We start from the raw sequence: 19,911 nt of genomic DNA, 5'->3' as shown, positions 1-19,911 counted from the left end.
ACTGACACTTTGCCCAAAATGAAAACCCCAGCTTGAGCGCCCAGAGCACCGAGCACAACATAAATAAATAAATAATCAAAAAGAGATATATATGTAAATATCTTGGTGTGTTTGCTGGAGTTGTAGACAATACTTGTTTGTTAGCTCGATTTCGAACATTGCTGCAGACATAAATCTCAAGAGCAACTGACAAGCTTCGCAAGATCACTGCAAAGTCGCACCAATCAACGACAGCGAGGGACGCGGGATGGGGAGCGTGATGTGGATTGAAGCCAGACAGCTCGAGGGTAAAAACCATAAATTCAACTTTATCAAAAAAGAACCAAAACAGTGTAAGAACTGCGAGCGCCTCGGTTGATCTTATCGATTGCTGAAATTTACATGATCGTAAGGCCCAAAATGATCTAAGATTTACAAAAAAAAATATATATATATATATATTTCATATAATCTTTAATTTTTTACCTATTCGAAGAAGTTAGACTTTGATTTAGGATTATATCATCTCTTTTTCTGCAGTTTCTTTGTTTTGCTTGCGTTCATCAAGTTGCCAAGCAGAAAATTGTTATTATTTTTTATTTAGTATGGTATAATGTGTAATGCTTTGCTGTCTGTCACTCAATAAATGTGTTCATTTGCCTTTCGGCTGCTCAGACTCCTCCCTCTGCCTTGAAGTTCTAACGTAATTGCGTATAACTTCGAGTACAATCGCAATACATTAAAGTCTAATTGACAGATGAACTGGCAGCTATCGCAGAGTCAGTTCAAAACAGAGACACAGTGGAGCGAGGGGCGGTCGAGGAGCGGTGAGATCTGCAAAGTTTCGCATTTATAAGATGTGGATGTGCTGGCATTGTTATTACGATTATTATGTGTACTCATATCCAGCACATTAAGAGTGCGAAATTACGTAAGCACTTGTCGACCACAAGTCAAGTGCTCTTTGTATACCCTGCAATTGAAAAATTACCCCAAGCGGGAGTTTTGACCATAAAATTTCATCTTTTAGTACTACATTAATTGTTGATTACTAAAGAAGGCAAGGTTCACATAACTTTTCATCTTATCTATACACCCTATAGTTATAGAATTAACACAGGCGGGGAGTGCTGGAAGAATTTTTGATAAGTGAACAAATTCATTAAAGAATTGCAACCTGCAATTATTACTTTTCCACCATCCATACCATTTTACGTTGTTAATACAATGTCTGCTAAAAATACCCTTTAAAATACTAACAACATTTCCTGTGCATATGCTTCTCATCCAGCTACTCACACGCATATACCCTGTAAAAACTTGACAAACCATTTCTGTTGTTGTACATTTTTTCGAAAATTAACAGGGTATCTGTTAGTTGTGCCACACTAAGCCGAATGCGAATATATTTGTAGTTCTTTGAAAGGGATAGTTTGTTCTCTTGTGGATGTGAATTCTGGAAAAAGAGGATGAGAGAGCGGGAGAGAGAGATAGAGAGAGAGAAATGCTGAGTAGATGAGTTTGGAATTGGTCGAGTTAATTCAGAAAAAGTTTCAGCTGGGGCACATCCATCTCCCAAGGCTTATGACAACAGCAACGTATCAAATTTCGAGCCAAACAGATCCTGTGCTACCTGCTCCTTCGCCATCTCTCGCTGCTGCCACTCGGCTTGTGCCCACTGGCAAAGGGCAGCAAAGAGTTGGAAATTTATGTGAGCCGAAAACAAGAGAAAAGTTAATTAAACTTGAAAATAATAAAAGCAGCAGCAACAGCAAAAGCAAATGGTAAATGGTAAATGCTACAACGAGTTGTGGGGAAATAATAAAACACGCAAAAAGTGTACAACGCTGCCCGCGGCCCATCAAATTGTGGGCTGAGTGGGCATGGCCATGGCCATCATTAGCATATCGCCGTTGGCGCGATAAAAGGGTTGCCTTTGCCTTTGCCTTTGCAAAGTTAATCGCCAGCTGATGCCGATGACATGGCCAGCAGCCTGAGAATGAGAATGAGAGTGGAAATGGGAATGAGAATCGCAATGAAAAGAGGTAGAGAGAGAGATGGACCAGGGGCTCAGCTCTGGGGCAAGACTGTGACTGTGTTGATATTGACATTGACAGTCGACTTTATCTGCAATCGCGGACTGCAATAAAAGCGGACAATAATTAAAATGGTTAACTGGCAAGCTCTGGAGTTAGATCTATGCTAACTTTTTTTTTGTTTTTGGGTGGTTGCATCATTCACACTTGAACTTTTGCCAAAATTTACATTAGCAAACAAATGTATAACAAACAAATCTGATTGTATAATCTATAAAGAAACTCCACATTAGTACATTGTAAAATATCATTTTATTTATTCTTTTATTTTTCGGTCCGAATATTAAAGTATTGTTTGTTCTACTCGTATTGAAATAAATCAGTTGTTAAGCCTTTAAGCCGCACGGGTCTCGCCCAGTTTTCATTTACTGTTGTGAACCCTTTTTCCGTTGATTTTCCCCCAACTGCCATTTCGCTTTTATTGTTGACCGAATGAGAACTGGAAAATTGTACAGCGAAACGAAAAAATTGATATAAAAATTTATCACAATTTTTGATTGTCCTTGTGTGTTTCTTTTTTTCACAATTTCTTTTTTTTCATTTAGGTTTGTTTAATTTGTGCAGGTTCGCAGCGCATTCAACAAAATAAGCGTAAAAGAGCGAAGGAAAAAATAAATAAATACAGTCGTAAAAAAGGATTTGATTTTAATTACATGCGAGTTTTACTTTTGGGCAAACGACTCCGACTGCGAGCGGATTTTCATTCAGTTGATGACAATAAAACAAAGTCGGTGGTAACTCAACAACCCGTTCTCGTTTCCCCTTGCCCATTGTTGACTTTTATAATTAAGGTCTTTGTGCATGCGCGTTTCCAGCTGATGGAACACTCCGAACGGGTTAAATAACGAGTATATCGGGGATAAAGTCGCAACTTACCTGAATGAGATGGCAAAAACACATAAACAAGTTCACGCATAAAAACGATTTAGCGAAGAAAGCAAAGAATATTGCTAGTTACAAATAAATTCCGGGAATCTAAATACTATATAACATATAGCTGGCATAGAGATGTTTGCATGTAAAGCAAGGTCCGAAAAACATTTTGCTTTTATCATTTTCATCAATAATAATTGAGTAATTATATTACAATTTATTTTGAGTAAAAATCAATAAAAATCAATCAAAAATCAATCAAACCCATAGGGTAGAAGGGTATTATAACTTTGTGCCGGCAGGAAATGTATGTAACAGGTAGAAGACGGCATCTCCGACCCTATAAAGTATAAATATTCTTAATCAGCGTCAACAGCCGAGATGATATAGCCATGTCCGTCTGTCCGTCTGTGTGTCTGTGTATCTGTCTGTCCGTCCGTATGAACACCTAGATCTCAGAGACTATAAGAGATAGAGCTATAGCTATATTTTCGACAGCATTTGTTATGTTTGCACGCAGATCAAGTTTGTTTCAAATTTTTGCCACGCCCACTTCCGCCACCGCAAATCAAAAAAATCGAATAACAAGCGGAAGTTGCGAATTTTGGTATATACAATAATTACTATAGTATTTATTAATCCCGAAAATTTGGTTGCGATCAGATAAAAATTGTGGAAGTTATTTAAGAAATACTTTTGTATGGGCGAAAACGCCTACTTACTAGGGGTCTTAGTTGCCATGGCCGACAATCTGGCACATTGTGCCGTCTATGGTATATTTTGAATGGTGTACTATATCGATATACCAAACATACCATTTGGTATATTTTTAGTATTTTTTAGTATTTTCGGTATATTTTGAAAATGATACCGCAATATTTTGCCTTTATTAAAAATGGGTAGCGGGTATCTCACAGTCGAGCACACTCGACTGTAACTTTCTTACTTGTTCATTTTGAAACCAACATGATAAGCGTGCAAGGATTCAAAGTGCTTTGGAAAGAAATTATAGCTCTGTTTCTTATTGTCTCTAAATTCTAGGTGTTCAGACAGATGGTCAGACGGACAGACGGACCAAGCATAAACTTCATAGAATCGGAGATAACTCCCTCTGCCTGTTACTTATATTTGCAGACCCAAAATTATAATGCCCTTCTACCTTTTGAGTAGCGGGCATAATTATATCAAAATAATAGGTTCTCCACATATAAGTGATATGTGATTGCAGCATACAAGGCATTGTTGCTTTTTATTTCATATTTATATTTATTGATTGATTCATATTTATTGATATGTTCGATAAATCATAAACATTTAACTCAAGTGCGTTTTTTAATTGAGAAACATTACAATGACAATAAAATTTAACATCTTTTGACAATTGAATAATTGTTTAAAAGCATAATAACATCGACAATGGGACATATTTTAATGCAGATGCATTTGGTAATTGTCAATAAAAATGTACAATAAAAACTAAAATATTTAATTTATTTTAGACATATTTTCTCATTTGCATCAGTATACTTATTCCAAAACTTCTGCTCTAGTTTTTATTTAAAATGTTAGAACAAACAGTTAACTTTTCCGTTGAATAATGCAAAAGACAAAAGTTTATAAACAGAACCGAAAGAGCAATTCGACTGAGAAGTCTGGCTAAGGATCTTAATGTTATTGCTGTTGTTGTTGAAGGTTGGAGTTTGTGGGTTGGGGCAACAGCTTAAGTTCATAATGCTCGGAGAGTGTGTGGGAGGGAGTGGGGTGAGGGTAAATCTCTTGTACATGTGGTTGACCCGCCTCCTGCTTGAGGAGTCGTTCAATTGCCATGACAGCATAAGCACAGGCAACTCCCTCACCATTACCATTTGCACTTCCACTTTTCACATCTCCACTCAATTGTGAGTGTGTGCGTGTGTGTGTGGCACAATCTTCACATGCGTTTCTTGGGTTAATTGCTCAAGTTCAAAATTAAAATATTTATTACAATGAAAAACTTTGGCACTTTGACGACGCCACCAAGACGACGACGACGCCACAAGAAACCCAAAATAAAGCTGAGGGAGGCGCAAGTTCGTGGCAAATGTTGCACATTGAGTACATACGTATGTATGTATGTGTAAAGATGGTTTTCCTCAGGAGCTTTTAGACGATTAGCCGCTGTCAGTAGACTTCTGTCGCGCACTGTTTGTTCTAAGTAAACCAATTGCCTGACTAATCCCTTCGTTAATAACAACACACACTCTCTCTTTCTTTCTCGCTCTCTCTATCCTTCTCTCTTTCTCTTTTCAGTTTCCCTTAATCCTACCAAAAATTTACTTCATATTCAATTAATCGAGTATAGGAGTCTGTATTCTTACCTCTCGAAAAAGCAAAAAACCACGTTAATGTTTCTGTTAAAATTTCCAATTTTTCCAATTTGTGGTCGATAGCCGACTCTACGATTCTGGAATCAAACCAGCACGAGTTGTAAGTTCCGAAAGAAACAAATCAAAAAATTTGATTAAAAGCCAATAGCATAAACATCTTAATTAGAAATAAGAGTCTTAGGACCACGTATTAAGAAATAAACATTTGTTGATATGTTCGAAATGACCATAACTGAATACATGCTAGTAGATATTGTTTTATTTTTTTAAATATTTCTTATTGAGACTATTTAGATTAATTTGTTATGTTTTGTATATAAGTTAGTTAATTAGTTAATAAAAATTCGAAAAAAATCACAAATATTTAAGATTTTTTCGATCTGAAACAAAGCAATCTTGAAATAATATTGAAACTATCAAAATTTGTATGCAAAATTTCAAGTTGAAAAACATTTAATAATAAAATATTTTTTCATTCTACGAGTAGATTTAAAATAATATTGCAAATCTTGATTTAAAAACTTTTCAATCTTAGACAAAAAAAATGTTGTTCTGGTGAGTTAGTAGAGATGCCGCAAATTGTGACGTATAGTCGTTGAGCTCTGTTTTTCTCCAGTTGTTTCGTATTTATGAAAATCTTAAATCCAGATCAAACAATCTTAAATTTTGATTGTTTACAATAAAAAAAAAATTAGATATGTGGTAGATTTTCGATATTGATTTAAGGTTCAAACTTGACATTCATTTGATTAACTTAACTAAATTTTTTGTTGATTTAAATTAAACTTTTATTTCATATTCCTCTTGCTTGAGGGCAGAATAAAAAGAAACCCAGTGTTGTTTCTGATAGTATTTAAAATATTATTGATGTTCACAACTACTGAAGTAGAGGTGATTATAATTACATAAGGCTTGATCTACCAATGCTCGATTACATTCAACAAATTCAAAATTAGTTACGACAAAGTAATCTAAATGAAAATTGATTGAAAAATTGAGCACGAATTTGCTCATTTTTGTCTTTTTGTTTTTTCATATGCAGTAACTTTAAGAACGTTATATGGGTCGTGGATACATTGGTTGGCTAATATACAAATTGCACTTTAAGCATTTAAGATTAAGATGTTTTCAGGAAGTGAGCAACCGAAAACTGAAACTCCGATTTTGATTTTGTTTTTTTGTCACTTCTTCAATTAACATATGATTTATGAAGGAGCGTATTTTATTTCAATTGATTCGTTGATTAGGTCAAACTAGAAATAAATGAACAATCTTGAAATAAGATTTTTAGACCTGAAATCATACGTCAAGATTTTTATGCTAAATTTGCTTATTTTAGAATTAAAATTTGATTTAAGAATGTTTTTTTCTAGATTAAAAAACATAATTTTTTTTTTGTTTCCTAAAATGTTGTAACCCCTTACTTTGGAATTAAAACGAAAACTCTGGTGTTATTGCTGTTAGCTCAATCTAATTTTTTGTTGTTTTATTTTAAACTATCTACATTTAGGATTGTTTGATCTTGATTCAATTTTAAGATCTTTTCATTTTTATACCCGCTACCCATAGGGTAGAAGGGTATTATAACTTTGTGCCGGCAGGAAATGTATGTAACAGGTAGAAGGAGGCATCTCCGACTCTATAAAGTATATATATTCTTGATCAGCGTCAACAGCCGAGACGATATAGCCATGTCCGTCTGTCCGTCTGTGTGTCTGTCCGTCTGTCCGTCCGTATGAAACACTGGATCTCAGAGACTAAAAGAGATAGAGCTACAATTTTTTTCGACAGCATTTGTTATGTTTGCACGCAGATCAAGTTTGTTTCAAATTTTTGCCACGCCCACTTCCGCCCCCGCAAATCAAAAAAATCGAATAACAAGCCTAATTATAAAGCTAGAGCTAATTTTGGTATATACCATAATTACTATAGTAGGTATGTTTCCTGAAAATTTGGTTGCGATCAGATAAAAATTGTGGAAGTTATTAAGGAAATACTTTTGTATGGGCAAAAACCCATACTTACTAGGGGTCTGAGTTGCTTTGGCCGACAATCTGGCACATTGTGCCGTTTATGGTATATTTTGAATGGTGTACTATATCGATATACCAAACATACCATTTGGTATATTTTTAGTATTTTTAGTATTTTCGGTATATTTTGAAAATGATACCGCATTATTTTGCCTTTATTAAAAATGGGTAGCGGGTATCTCATAGTCGAGCACACTCGACTGTAACTTTTTTACTTGTTTTTTTTTTCTGAAAAAAATATTATAACAAGATTATTTCTCCCTATCAAATATCTTGGTAAACAAATATTCGCTCTCGTTGAACTCATCTGCATTCGCTAAGCTTTGAAAATGCCTTGAGATCTCTTAGAAGCTCTGAGCTAAGCAGCAGAGCTTTACGCTAATCAACTTTGTATTCAAATTATTGCGTTAAAAAAATCCTAAATTATATATAAAGAAATTAATTTTTCAATATATTTTGTACATGAATCGTTAGTTATATGACAAGTACTTTGGCTAACAGTCTGGTATATCTTGTACTCTATCGCAGATTTTGAATGTAGTACTTTATGAATATACTAAACATAGCCCTTTGTATATTTTAATATCTCTGTGGTATATTTGTAAAATGTATTGAATTGTAGAATATGGTTTTTGTGAAAATGGGTAACGGATATCTCACAGTCGAGCTCTCTCGACTTGTTAATTTCAGTTGCATTCATATATGTAGACAAAAACTTATTGAAAAGGTTCTGTGAATCCAAATTAACGAATCTGTCGAAATTTAACAGTGTTAATGACGATTCATAATATATATTGAATATATTTTGTGTGCTCGTAAATGTCTTCGTCTGTGCGTAGCGCACATTTCCCCAACGAAGAATTTAATTTTGTTTACTCAACATTTAAATAATTGGTGAAGGTCAGTGAATTATGATTTTGCTGAAGCGTTCTCCCAAAAAGACGTCATTCTGACAATTGTTGCCAAGCTGCTGGGCAGTTTTGAAGCAAAGGACAGCAATGCGATGATAAGCAACTGAGAGTGAAGAGAGAAACACGAGCAGGCATGATGTGTGAAAGACTTAGGAGCAATTATATAAATGTATTTACTGGACAAATACTTCGAAACAAATCAAAACTGAACGATTGCTCGACTACAAGATACCCAGTCGAGCAGAATTGGCAGAATACTAATAGCATTTATTGATATGTTCAAAATTGTTTTCAATATGATCATTTGCCCTGAAAAATCGGAATTAATTTAACAAGCAAAAATTAATATATTTGCTTGGATTTTCCTATCTAATTGTATGTGCTTCATCTTGTCTGAATTCTAAGTTTATTAAGTACAACAGAACAAAAAAGTTAACCATAATAAAGAAAAATTTTATTTAAATAAGTTGATGCAAGCTCAATTCGAAAATTGAATAATTTTGTCACACCATCTTCAGCTGAACAGACTTTGAGCTCCTTTTGATGATGATACTCCACTGTAAAAAACTAATGCCCAAAAATACAGCGTCCAATGTCAATGTCATATTGATCTGACATTATGACATACATTTAATGAATTAGCAACATATAGAACGTTCAGTATATACATTCTTACAAATATGTTAAAAGCACATAAAGTGAAAACTCTCTTGCCAGACTTAAAAGACACTTCACCCTGTAGAATAAAGTTTGATTGAAAGAAGTCTTAAGTCCATATTGAGTAATGATTGCAAAGTCAGGTGGTTCAAGATTGCATTGGCACATATTAAATATAAATTTAACTTAGGTACAGTTAAGTGTTTTATTACATTGAGATAAGCCATAGAATCACTCTCACTGATTGAAATGGTGACACAGCAGAGAGACAGAGAGACATATAGAGCGAGAGATAGAGAGAGAGAAAGAGAGAGAGAGAGAGCTGATCATGAAACGATAGGTCTATGTGAAATCATCAATATTTTGACTCCTTAATCCTGACTTCAATATAATGTCCCTGTGATTCAAATATATATTTATGTATATTACATTGCAATTTTGCACTACATAGTTTTCTAATTGTAATTATAATCAAAATTCGGCTAAATAAATTACTCAAAAATTGTCATCACTTATAATTTCATTAACAAGAATCCTCTCTCAGACATGCGTCAGAAATTTGACATTGTCCCGACATTGACACCATTTGCTATCGCCTTCACTTCCGCCACAAATTTTTGAGCTGAACCCACATCCGTTGAAAGCTCAAAAACAAAACAGCAACTCGGAGTTGAATTCTTCGATTTAAATTCAACTTTTAGTTGCAAATTATTCTTGCTGGCATTCAGTCGAAACATTCAAAATGTGCAAAATAAAAATCAACGCAACTGTTTTCTTAATAATACTTCAAATATTCTTGGTGGCAGCAGCTGCCTTCGAAGAGGTGAGAACAGTTACATAAAGCAGTGTAATACAGTGCGTGCTAAAAATGTTTACATTTTCTTCTTATCAGAGATGCGAATTCGACCGAAAAATGGAAAAGCAATGCCTAAGTCACACCTATAAAACAGTGAAACCGTTGCTTGATTATTTTAGACAAGTTCGAAATGAGTTAGAAGACAGTGAAATTAAGGCAAATAAGTTAAATGAATTAAATTCTGATCTTATGGAAAAGTATCATGAAATTGTGAGAATTCATGATAAATTCATGAAGGAGGCAGATCTATTAGATGAGTATAAAAACAAAGTACTTAAAGGGGAAAGCGATTTGCAATTGAGTCAAAATAAAGTTGAGAAATTAGAATCTGAGATTAATTCGCAACAAAATATTATTGTGAAATTAAAAGGAGAATTAGCTGATAAAACAACTAACTTTGAAAATGGCGAACTTCAATTTAAAAACCTTAATTCTAGCTTAATTGAAAAAGATGAAAATATAAAAAGATTTAGTGAGAATATTCAAAATAATTCTGAGCATCAGAAAACACTTGAAGTGCAATTAGAGAAGAGTAAAACTAAATTAATAAGTCAAGATAAAGACATTCAGTTATGCCAATCTGCAATTGATACATTAAATCGGACATCAGAAAACATCAGAGAACAACAGAAAAAAATTGAATTGCAATTAAAAGAGAGTGAAGCTAAGCTAATAGATAAAGTGAAAGAAAATCAGTTATGTCAATCTGAACTTGATAAGCTAAGTCCCACATCTTGCATTCCATTTGGAGATTCAGATGTTCATCAACTTAATGTTTCTGGAGTTGGTTTCTTTGATGTTTTATGCGATAGTCAGTTAGCTGGACCTGGATGGATTGTAATACAACAACGAGTTGGGGGAAATGAGAGTTTCAATAGGGATTGGGCAACGTATCGCAAAGGTTTCGGTTCTTATAGCAGCGATTTCTTCCTCGGACTAGAGAAAATATATCGTATCACGAGCTTGCAGCCTCACGAACTTTATATTCATTTGGTTGCTGTGAGTGGAAGTACCTTCAACGCTCGATATGACGACTTCAAAATAGCTGACGAAGACAGTGGATATAAACTGAGTTTGGGTAAATTCAGTGGAACTATTAATGAGGATGCGATGAGAAACGGCGAAAACATGAAATTCACAACATTCGATCGCGACCACGACATTCAGAATGGTAATTGCGCACTTCATTACAAAAGTGGCTGGTGGTACACGTATTGTTATAATTGGTAAATATTGCAGATTGTTATTTTCGATCGAATACACATAATTATTGATTTTTGTTTTTTCTTATGCAGTAATTTAAATGCACTCTATGGGCCAAACCTAAATTGGTACAAACGAAATCCATTGAAAGAAGCAAAGATGCTAATTCGCCCCAAAGAAGCGATGAAGAAGTGAGCAACTGAAGAGCCGAAATTCCGATATTTTACTAAATAATATAATCATTTATATAATATATAATTGGTGCATTAAGAAATTGCGTTCTGCATAAAAAAAACTATCGACTATTTAATGCAGCGATTTATTTTTATAATTTAAATTGATCAGTTGTTATTGTATTTCATGATTTGATGTAGCAAATTGTAAGTATCTAGATGCTTTCAATACAGCTGCAAATACTTAAAAGTAAGTAAACCTATCATCTACCTACCATCTATATTATTTCAATCGAACCTTCAATATTAAATTAAATCATCTACCTACCATCTATATTATTTCAATCGAACCTTCAATATTAAATTAAAGTAAACGCCTTGATGTAGCAGCTTTTAATCAATTCAATTAAGTTTCCATTAAATTTCATTATCATGAAGTCTCTCGCTCTGAGAATATCATAAAACAATTTTGAGAGAGCTTATCTCTTATCATTAATGCAAAATTCGATTGCATGTATATTAACGCAGATTAAATACTTAGAGCCGATTTATTTGTAGATTAAGGTGTATTTTTCAGTTCCACATTATATCAGTTCAGTATATCTGCAAATTCTGTATCTAATACTCCACTTGACCATTTTAGAGTAATTTTTGTTGTAAACTTTATACATATTACCACTCTCCGAACAGACTTAGGATTATCCTGAAGATATCATTTCAATGTACACATTCAACTATGTTTTTCTTTTACTCCTTTTTTATATTTCATCAAAATTAAATATAAATATTGTTGACTTCAATTCCATGACGCAATCACACTAATATATAAATTGAAAATAACATTTGTAACTCAGCAGCAAAACCTGAAAGTTTGCTAAATATTCTTTAAAGTTTCTTATCAATTTGCGGGCCACGATGCAGGAGGGTGGGAAAGAGACAGATACAGTGCGGTGTCCCCTTGAATCTGGTGAAGAGATAAAAAAGCAAAAAAAAAAAGGGGGAACAACTTGTTTGCCCAAGCCTCAACGTAAAGTGTAATGTGCGGCGCTTTTCATCATCTTTTATATAGTATTTTTTTCTTTTTGCCTTTTATATATTTCCTTTTTGGAGAGGGAGGATTGTATTGCAAAATTTGAGACGCATGAATAGTCAGTTAGATCGCCCTGGAGGTCTATTTTACTCTCTGTCTCTCGAGTCAAGTCGAGTTTATCTGCCAGATACATTTGGGTGGTGGACTGAGCATGTGAGGCAGAGAGAGAGAGAGAGAGAGAGAGAGCGAGAGAGGGAGAGAATATTCGCAGGCAGATGTTTTTTGCACAGCCAAAAGTTACTTTGGCATACTCTAACCGAAAGTTAAAGCAAAGTAATGTATCTCTAAAATATTCTATAATCAACAATCAAGTAACTCTAAAATGACATTTCTTATTTTATTATATTACTTTAATATGTAGATATTTTTCGTAATGGGAATTTTTGTTGATAAGAATAAAAAATAAATGGAAAATTGTTGAGATAAAAACATTTAGAAAACATTATTTAGAAATACGTTTGAATCTTTTTAAAAACGAGAGCAAATCAAGTGAAGCAGAGTATTCAGCAGTCGTTGTGTTAATGGTGCTCAAGTGTCAGCAGCCATTAACTTTGACGTTATTCAGAAACAAAACAACGTGAACGTGAGTAACAGCAATAACAACAACAACAACAACAACAATGTGTATAAGCAAGTGTTGCGGAAATGATTTGACGTCGACTGCAAGCAGAAGAAGAAGAAGAAGGATCCATATCCTAGCAGAGTCTTTTTTCCCTAGCATGAACACAGTGTGGATAGACTTGGAGCAGAATTGAGGGTTCGTGGCACACGTTTTGGTTGCATGATTGAAAAAGTGTTTTGCTATAAATTCAACTTTTCTATTATCTTTATCTTATGAGCAACACGCGCTGTGACGCTTTTGTGGCAAAAAGTAGCTGCAACTGGCAAAAAGGGGAGAGCGGTGGGATTGGCTAAAAACAAGGCAGCTGGCAACACTGCATTTTGTTGGCTGATGCTGGTGCTCGAGTTGAATGTGCTGCCTGCTCTCATAATTGCTTCCTCTTACTGCCGTGGCAGGAAACACGTTGAATGCTCGCCGCCGGAGCCGAGAGTGCGGCAAGCAGTCGGTATCAAAGCACACTTGAGGGTGCCACAACCTTTGAAGGTGCTGCTGCACCTGCACCTCGAATATAACCTGTATACCTTGCAGTTGCCTTATGAGATAGTGATTGAACTATGCACACAAGATGGACAAAGTTATCGAATTTACTCGCAAATATAACACATTATAAATGACGATGATAATCGATTATATCTATTTATTAAATAAATAACCAATTATAAAGTAGATTCTATAATGGATCTATTTAAATAACATGAATTGCAAAATACATTTTGTGCTGATTGTGTATATATTTTATTTTCTGAAGTGTTTAAGAGTATGTAATTGTAGTTTATAAAATCAATCGAGCCTCATTACTATCTTCAGTTTGTAAAAAAAAATACATTCGTTTGAAAAATTGTGTTCTTTAGGAACAAATTTTAAAAACGAAGAACATTAGTCTAAAAAATGTCAAATATTTAAAATAAAACCAAATATAACATTAAGATTTTTTCCTCTTCTTAATAAGAATTCGGTCTCAGTCAAACTTCTTAAAATTAACATATACCTTCATCTTTTTAACAAATTTTGTAGACCAAAATGCTTAGTACTAACAAAAAATCTTGTTTATATTCATTGAGTAATGTAAAAACATCAATTGAAATATGGCAAATAAAATGAAATAAATATGTCAACATGTAGTTTTAGCCATCAGACAAAATATGCTTAGATGTATCCTTTATAAATATGCATAGATGTATCGGCATGAGCTTGCTTTAGATATTATCTATTTTCGATAAAAAAATAAGCTATATACTTAATGATTTCTGAACCAATTAGAAAGGAATCCGTAATGTTCTTCGTCCTGCAGCTCGTCTTTGGAACCCTGGTTGTGAGCTGCAATCACGTACTGGAAAAAACGCTCTTATTAAAGATGTGGGACTATCGCGATTACTGAACTTTCTTTCTTTTTTAAATGTGAAACTTCAGTGGAAGTTGAGTCAAGTTTTGTGAAGTTTTAAAGTAAAAATGTATTTAATAACGATAAGATTGAACTTGAAATATTTTTTATAGTGTATAAGGAAGCATCTCTGACCCCATAAAGTATATATATTCTTCAGCAGCCGAGATGATATAGCCATGTCCGTCTGATCGGCTACTGCAAACGTGTTTCAGTTACTTTAGATAACAATCTGGAATATATATACTCTATACTGTATAATGCAGAATAACAAATGAACGTCAAAATTTAACAGTGTTGATGGCGATTTAGAATATAGAAGGTTGGCCAAAAAGTCTTGCGGTATTTTTATTGAATTTTCAATTGTTCATAAAATTGGTTATAATAATGCGATTTAAGTCAAATATGCGCCGTTTTGTTCGATGACGAGTTCCCAACGAGATGCCAACTTCATAATGCCCCTCTTATAGAAGCTCGCTTTTCTATTGGCAAAAAACTCGGAGAGCCAATTTTCACAGGACTCTCTTGTGCCCAATTTCCGACTACCAAGCTCGTTCGCCATGGACAGAAATAGGTGGTAATCACTTGGTGCGAGATCCAGACTATACAGTGGATGCAAAAGAACCACCCATCCGAGCTCCCGGAGCTTCTGGCGCGCCACCAAAGATGTGTGTGGCCTGGCGTTGTCCTGATGGAAGACAATTCGGCCTCTGTTGATCAAAGATGGCCTCTTCTGCTTGAGTGCTGCATTCAAGCGGTCCAGTTGTTGGCAGTACAGGTCCAAATTGAGCGTTTCGCCATAGGAGAGCAGCTCATAGTGGATGATTCCCTGCCAATCCCACCAAACACACAGAAGAACCTTCCTGGCCGTCAATCCAAGCTTGGCCACCGTCTGGGCAGCTTCACCGCTTTTCGACCACGACCGTTTGCGCTTCACGTTATCGTAAGTGATCCACTTTTCATCGCCAGTCACCATCCGCTTCAAAAACGGGTGGATTTTGTTGCGATTCAGAAGCGATTCGCATGCATTCATACGGTCAAAAATGTTTTTTTGTCAAGTCGTGTGGCACCCACACATCGAGCTTTTTTTTGAATCCAAGCTTCTTCAAATGGTTTAAAACGGTTTGATGACTCATGCCCAGCTCTTGGCCGATGCTACGGCGCTGCTATGCCGATCTCTTTCGATCAATTCAGCGATTTTACCGCAATTTTCGACGACAGGCCTTCCGGACCGTGGCGCATCTTCGACCACCTCTGCACCAGAACGAAAACGTTGAAACCATCGTTGTGCGGTGGAAATGGAAACTGTATCGGGTCCATAAACTGCACAAATTTTATTGGCAGCATGAGTTGCATTTTTGCCTTTATCGTAGTAGTACTGTAAAATATGCCGTATTTTCTCTTTATTTTGCTCCATGTTTGTGACGCTATAACTCACGAACGACTCAAGACAAACAACAATAAATTAAACACGTGTTAGCGCGGGAAAAGAGCTTTCCAAAAAGGTATCGCATGAACCGATTCGATAAATAGAACTAGAACTACGCGCTTGCAAAGACACCTATCGGAAATACCGCAAGACTTTTTGGCCAACCTTATATATTAAAGATATTTTGTGTGCTCGAAATTGTTTTCGTCTGCACGTAGCGCACATTTCGCATTTAATTTTATTTACTTTCAACATTTAAATAATTGGTGCAGGTCAGCGAATTATGATTTTGCTGAAGCGTTCTCCCAAAAAGACGTCATTCTGACTATTGTTGCCAAGCTGCTGGGCAGTTTAGAGGCTAAGGCCAGCAATGCGATGATAAGCAACTGAGAGTGAAGAGAGAAACACGTGCAGGCATGATGCGTGAAAGACTTAGGAGCAATTATATATACATATGTACATATGTATGTATGTAGTTACTGGACACATAGTTTAAAATAAATCAAATGAAAACAATCTTGTCAAGATTGCATGACTACAGGATACCCAGTCCCTTGATCTTAATTTGCAAAATACTAATAGTATTTACTAGCTGGCCCGGCAAACTCTGTTCCGCCATAAAGGCTTCGAGCTATTGCCTTTATATTTAAATTCTCTACTTATGTTGCTGTTTACTTAAGTACCTTATGATACACGATATTTTTTGTTTTCTTATCAGGCGCAAAAACCAAGAAAGCAGATGGTCTTCCGACCTCTGAACATGCCACATATCATTGACCATGAGAAAAACACGGATGTTCTAGATTCAAACCACAAACTTTCAAAGATTGACCTTGTGATTTGTTGATGGTCTTCCTGCAAATGCAGGACGGATCGGAAATTGAAGTCTCTTAAATCGGATGGGATCATCGGGATCCTCGAAATGAGAACTTCATCACCTTTGAATTTTCCATTCAGAATCGTCGGGTAAATTAATTTATCAGTTAATCAATTTTCTAACCATCAAACACGTACCGTTGCACAGTGGCAATGCAAAGCTAGATACAAGCTGTAATCAGTGATGCAATCGAATCAGCACTTGATAAATTTCTTGTTCTCTGTAAAGCCAACCATAATAAAGTAATACTTTTTAAAAAGGTGTTGAATTAGTTTAAGATGCAAACTCAATTCGAAAATAGAACAATTTTGGCACATTTTCTTCAGCTGAACAGACTTCGAGCTCCTTTTGATGATAATACTCCACTGTAAACACCTAATGCCCAAAAATACAGCGTCCAATGCCAGAGTCATGCTGATCTGACATCATGACATTTATTTAATGAATTAGCAACATATAGAACGATCAGTATATACATACATACATAAATATATGCCAAAAGCACACAAAGTGTAAACAGACTTAAAAAACACTTTATCCTGTAGAATAATGTTTGATAATAACGATTGCAAAGTCAGGTTGTTCATTCTTGTGAATTGCATTTCTCAATTCAAGACTCAATTTACACATATTGAATATAAATTTAACTCAAGATCAGCCATTTTACTGCATTGAATGAAGTTGGGGTTAAACAAAACAAAAGTAAATTTTTTGTTTTTTTATATAATATAAATTAAAACATATAAAATACGCACGAGTGTGTCGCCTCATCAATTGGAACACATTTGCGTCAGCATTGCGGAGATAAGCCAAAGAATCACTTTCACTGATTGAAATAGTGACGTAGATGAGAGACAGAGAGACATAGAGAGAGAGAGTGCTGATTATGATACGTTAGGTATCTTGGCTCATTGATCTTGACTTCGATATAATATATGTGATATGTGATACATGCGTATATTTAATACATTGCAATTATACACTTCTCAGCTTTCTAATTTTAAGTACAATCAAAATTCGAATAAATTAATTGCTCAAAAACTGTCACCACTTCTAATTTCATTAACAAGAATCCTCTCTCAGACATGCGTCAGAAAGTTGACATTGTCTCGACATTGACACCATTTGCTATCGCCTTCACTTCCGCTACGAACTTTTGAGCTGAACCCACATCCGTTGATCACGTGATAATTCCAAAATCATACAGCACTCAGAACTATATTCTTCGTCGATTTAAATTAAACTTTTAGTTTCAAATTCATCTTTTCTGCGAGCAGTCGAAATATTTAAAATGTGCAAAATAAAAATCAACGCAACAGTTTTCTTAATAATTCTTCAAATATTCTTGGTGGCCACAGCTGCCTTCGAAGAGGTGTGAACAATTACATAAAGCAGTGTAATACAGTGCGTGCTAAGAATGTTTTCTTGTTGTTTCTTCTTATCAGACGAATGAATCGGACGGGCAAATGGCAGAAAAATGCTGCAGTCAGAGCTATGAAACTGTGAAACCGTTGCTTGATTATTTTAGACAAGTTCGAAATGAGTTAGAAGACAGTGAAATTAAGGCAAAAAAGTTAAATGAATTAAATTCTGATCTTATGGAAAAGTATCATGAAATTGTGAGAATTCATGAAAAATTTATTAAAGAGGCAGCTCTATTAGATGAATATAAAAACAAAGTACTTAAAGGGGAAAAAGATTTGCAATCGTGTCAAAATAAAGTTGATAAATTCGAATATGAGATTAATTCGCAACAAAATATTATTGTGAAATTAAAAGGAGAATTAGCTGATAAATCCACCAACTTAGAAAATTGCGAACTTCAATTTCAAATTCTTAATTCTAGTTTAATTGAAAAAGATGAAAATATAAAGATATTAAGTGCGAATATTCAAAATATAACAGAGCATCAGAAAACAATTGAATTGCAAGTAAATGAGAAGAAAACTATGTTAATAAAGCAAGATGAAGATATCAAGTTCTGTCAGTCTGAAATTGATACATTAAATCGGACATCAAAAAATATCAGAAAACAGCAGAAAAATATTCAATTGAAATTAAAAGAATGTGAAACTAAGCTAATAGATAAAGTGAAAGAAAATCAGTTATGTCAATCTGAACTTGATAAGTTAAGTTCCTCAACTTGCATCCCTTTTGGAGATTCAGATGTTCATCAACTCAATGTTTCTGGCGTAGGTTTCTTCGATGTGTTATGCGATAGTCAGTTAGCTGGACCTGGATGGATTGTAATACAACAACGAGTTGGGGGAAAAGAGAGTTTTGATAGGGATTGGGCAACGTATCGCAAAGGTTTCGGTTCTTATAAGAGCGATTTCTTCCTTGGCCTAGAGAAAATACATCGTATCACGAGCTTGCAGCGTCACGAACTTTATATACATATGGTTGCTCTGAATGGAAGTATCTACAACGCTCATTATGACAACTTCATAATATCTGATGAAGACAGTGGATATAAACTGAGTTTGGGTAAATTCAAAGGAACTATTATTAAGGATGCGATGAGAACCTCTGAAAACAAGAAATTCGCAACATTGGATCACGAAATCGACATTGATGTTGCTAGTTGCGCAAATGACTACGCAAGTGGCTGGTGGTACAATGATTGTTATAATTGGTAAATATATTGTTGTTTTTGATGGAATACACATAATTATTGATTTTTATTTTTTCTTATGCAGTAATTTAAATGCACCATATGGGCCAGATCTAAATTGGTGGGCAAATCAACTTGAAGAAGCTAAGATGCTAATTCGCCCCAAAGAAGCGATAAAGAAGTGAAATTTCCGAAATTTTATCATTTATAATATAAATGGTGCACTACGAATGGGCTTTCATAATAAATGAATGAATGCCGCATTCTAAAGAGCTGTAAATGCTAAACCTGACTATTTTTTACTATGTTCTTGACAATTTTAAGGTAAATTTTGTTGTAAACTTTATATTCATTTCGCAGAGTTGACTTATACTTATCCTGAAGATATAATTTCAAGCGAACCTTGAATATTAAAAAATGATTTGTAAAAATTTATTTCTTATCTAAACTTTTAACTAATAGATTGAGAATATGGCTAACCTACTGAACTCAAGACTCACGTGCGAAAGAAGCATTGATATAGACGGAGACTGAAATCATCAGTAGAAAAGAGAGATGTCCAAAGCGAGCTAACATATAAAACATTTTGGTGCGATTCGTAAATATGATCATGAAAAAAAGCATACGGAATTATTGGGGCTATTCGATTTTATGCTTCTAGACGATCCAATTGAGCTGGTTATTGGACAGGGAGGTCTGTCTAATCTATATATACAATGAAGTATATAAAATGAAGTTGTGTTAGTTACAC

The 19,911-nt window shown here is 34.7% G+C and overlaps 1 protein-coding gene across 1 annotated transcript; it reads left to right on the top strand.

Moving 5' to 3' along the window:
* The first annotated feature begins 9,618 nt into the window (after positions 1 to 9,618).
* On the top strand, positions 9,619 to 11,380 carry LOC117568345 (fibrinogen-like protein 1). The gene is made up of 3 exons (XM_052004854.1): positions 9,619 to 9,738; positions 9,808 to 10,997; positions 11,067 to 11,380. The coding sequence occupies exons 1-3, from the start codon at positions 9,658 to 9,660 to the stop codon at positions 11,167 to 11,169; spliced, it is 1,374 nt and encodes a 457-aa protein (XP_051860814.1). The 5' UTR covers positions 9,619 to 9,657; the 3' UTR covers positions 11,170 to 11,380.
* The last annotated feature ends 8,531 nt before the right edge of the window (positions 11,381 to 19,911 follow it).

This window comes from Drosophila albomicans, chromosome 3, assembly GCF_009650485.2.
Source record: "Drosophila albomicans strain 15112-1751.03 chromosome 3, ASM965048v2, whole genome shotgun sequence".
NCBI lineage: Eukaryota > Metazoa > Arthropoda > Insecta > Diptera > Drosophilidae > Drosophila > Drosophila albomicans.
The sequence above is the reverse complement of the archived record's forward strand: the minus strand, read 5'-3'. Positions and strand labels throughout refer to the sequence as shown.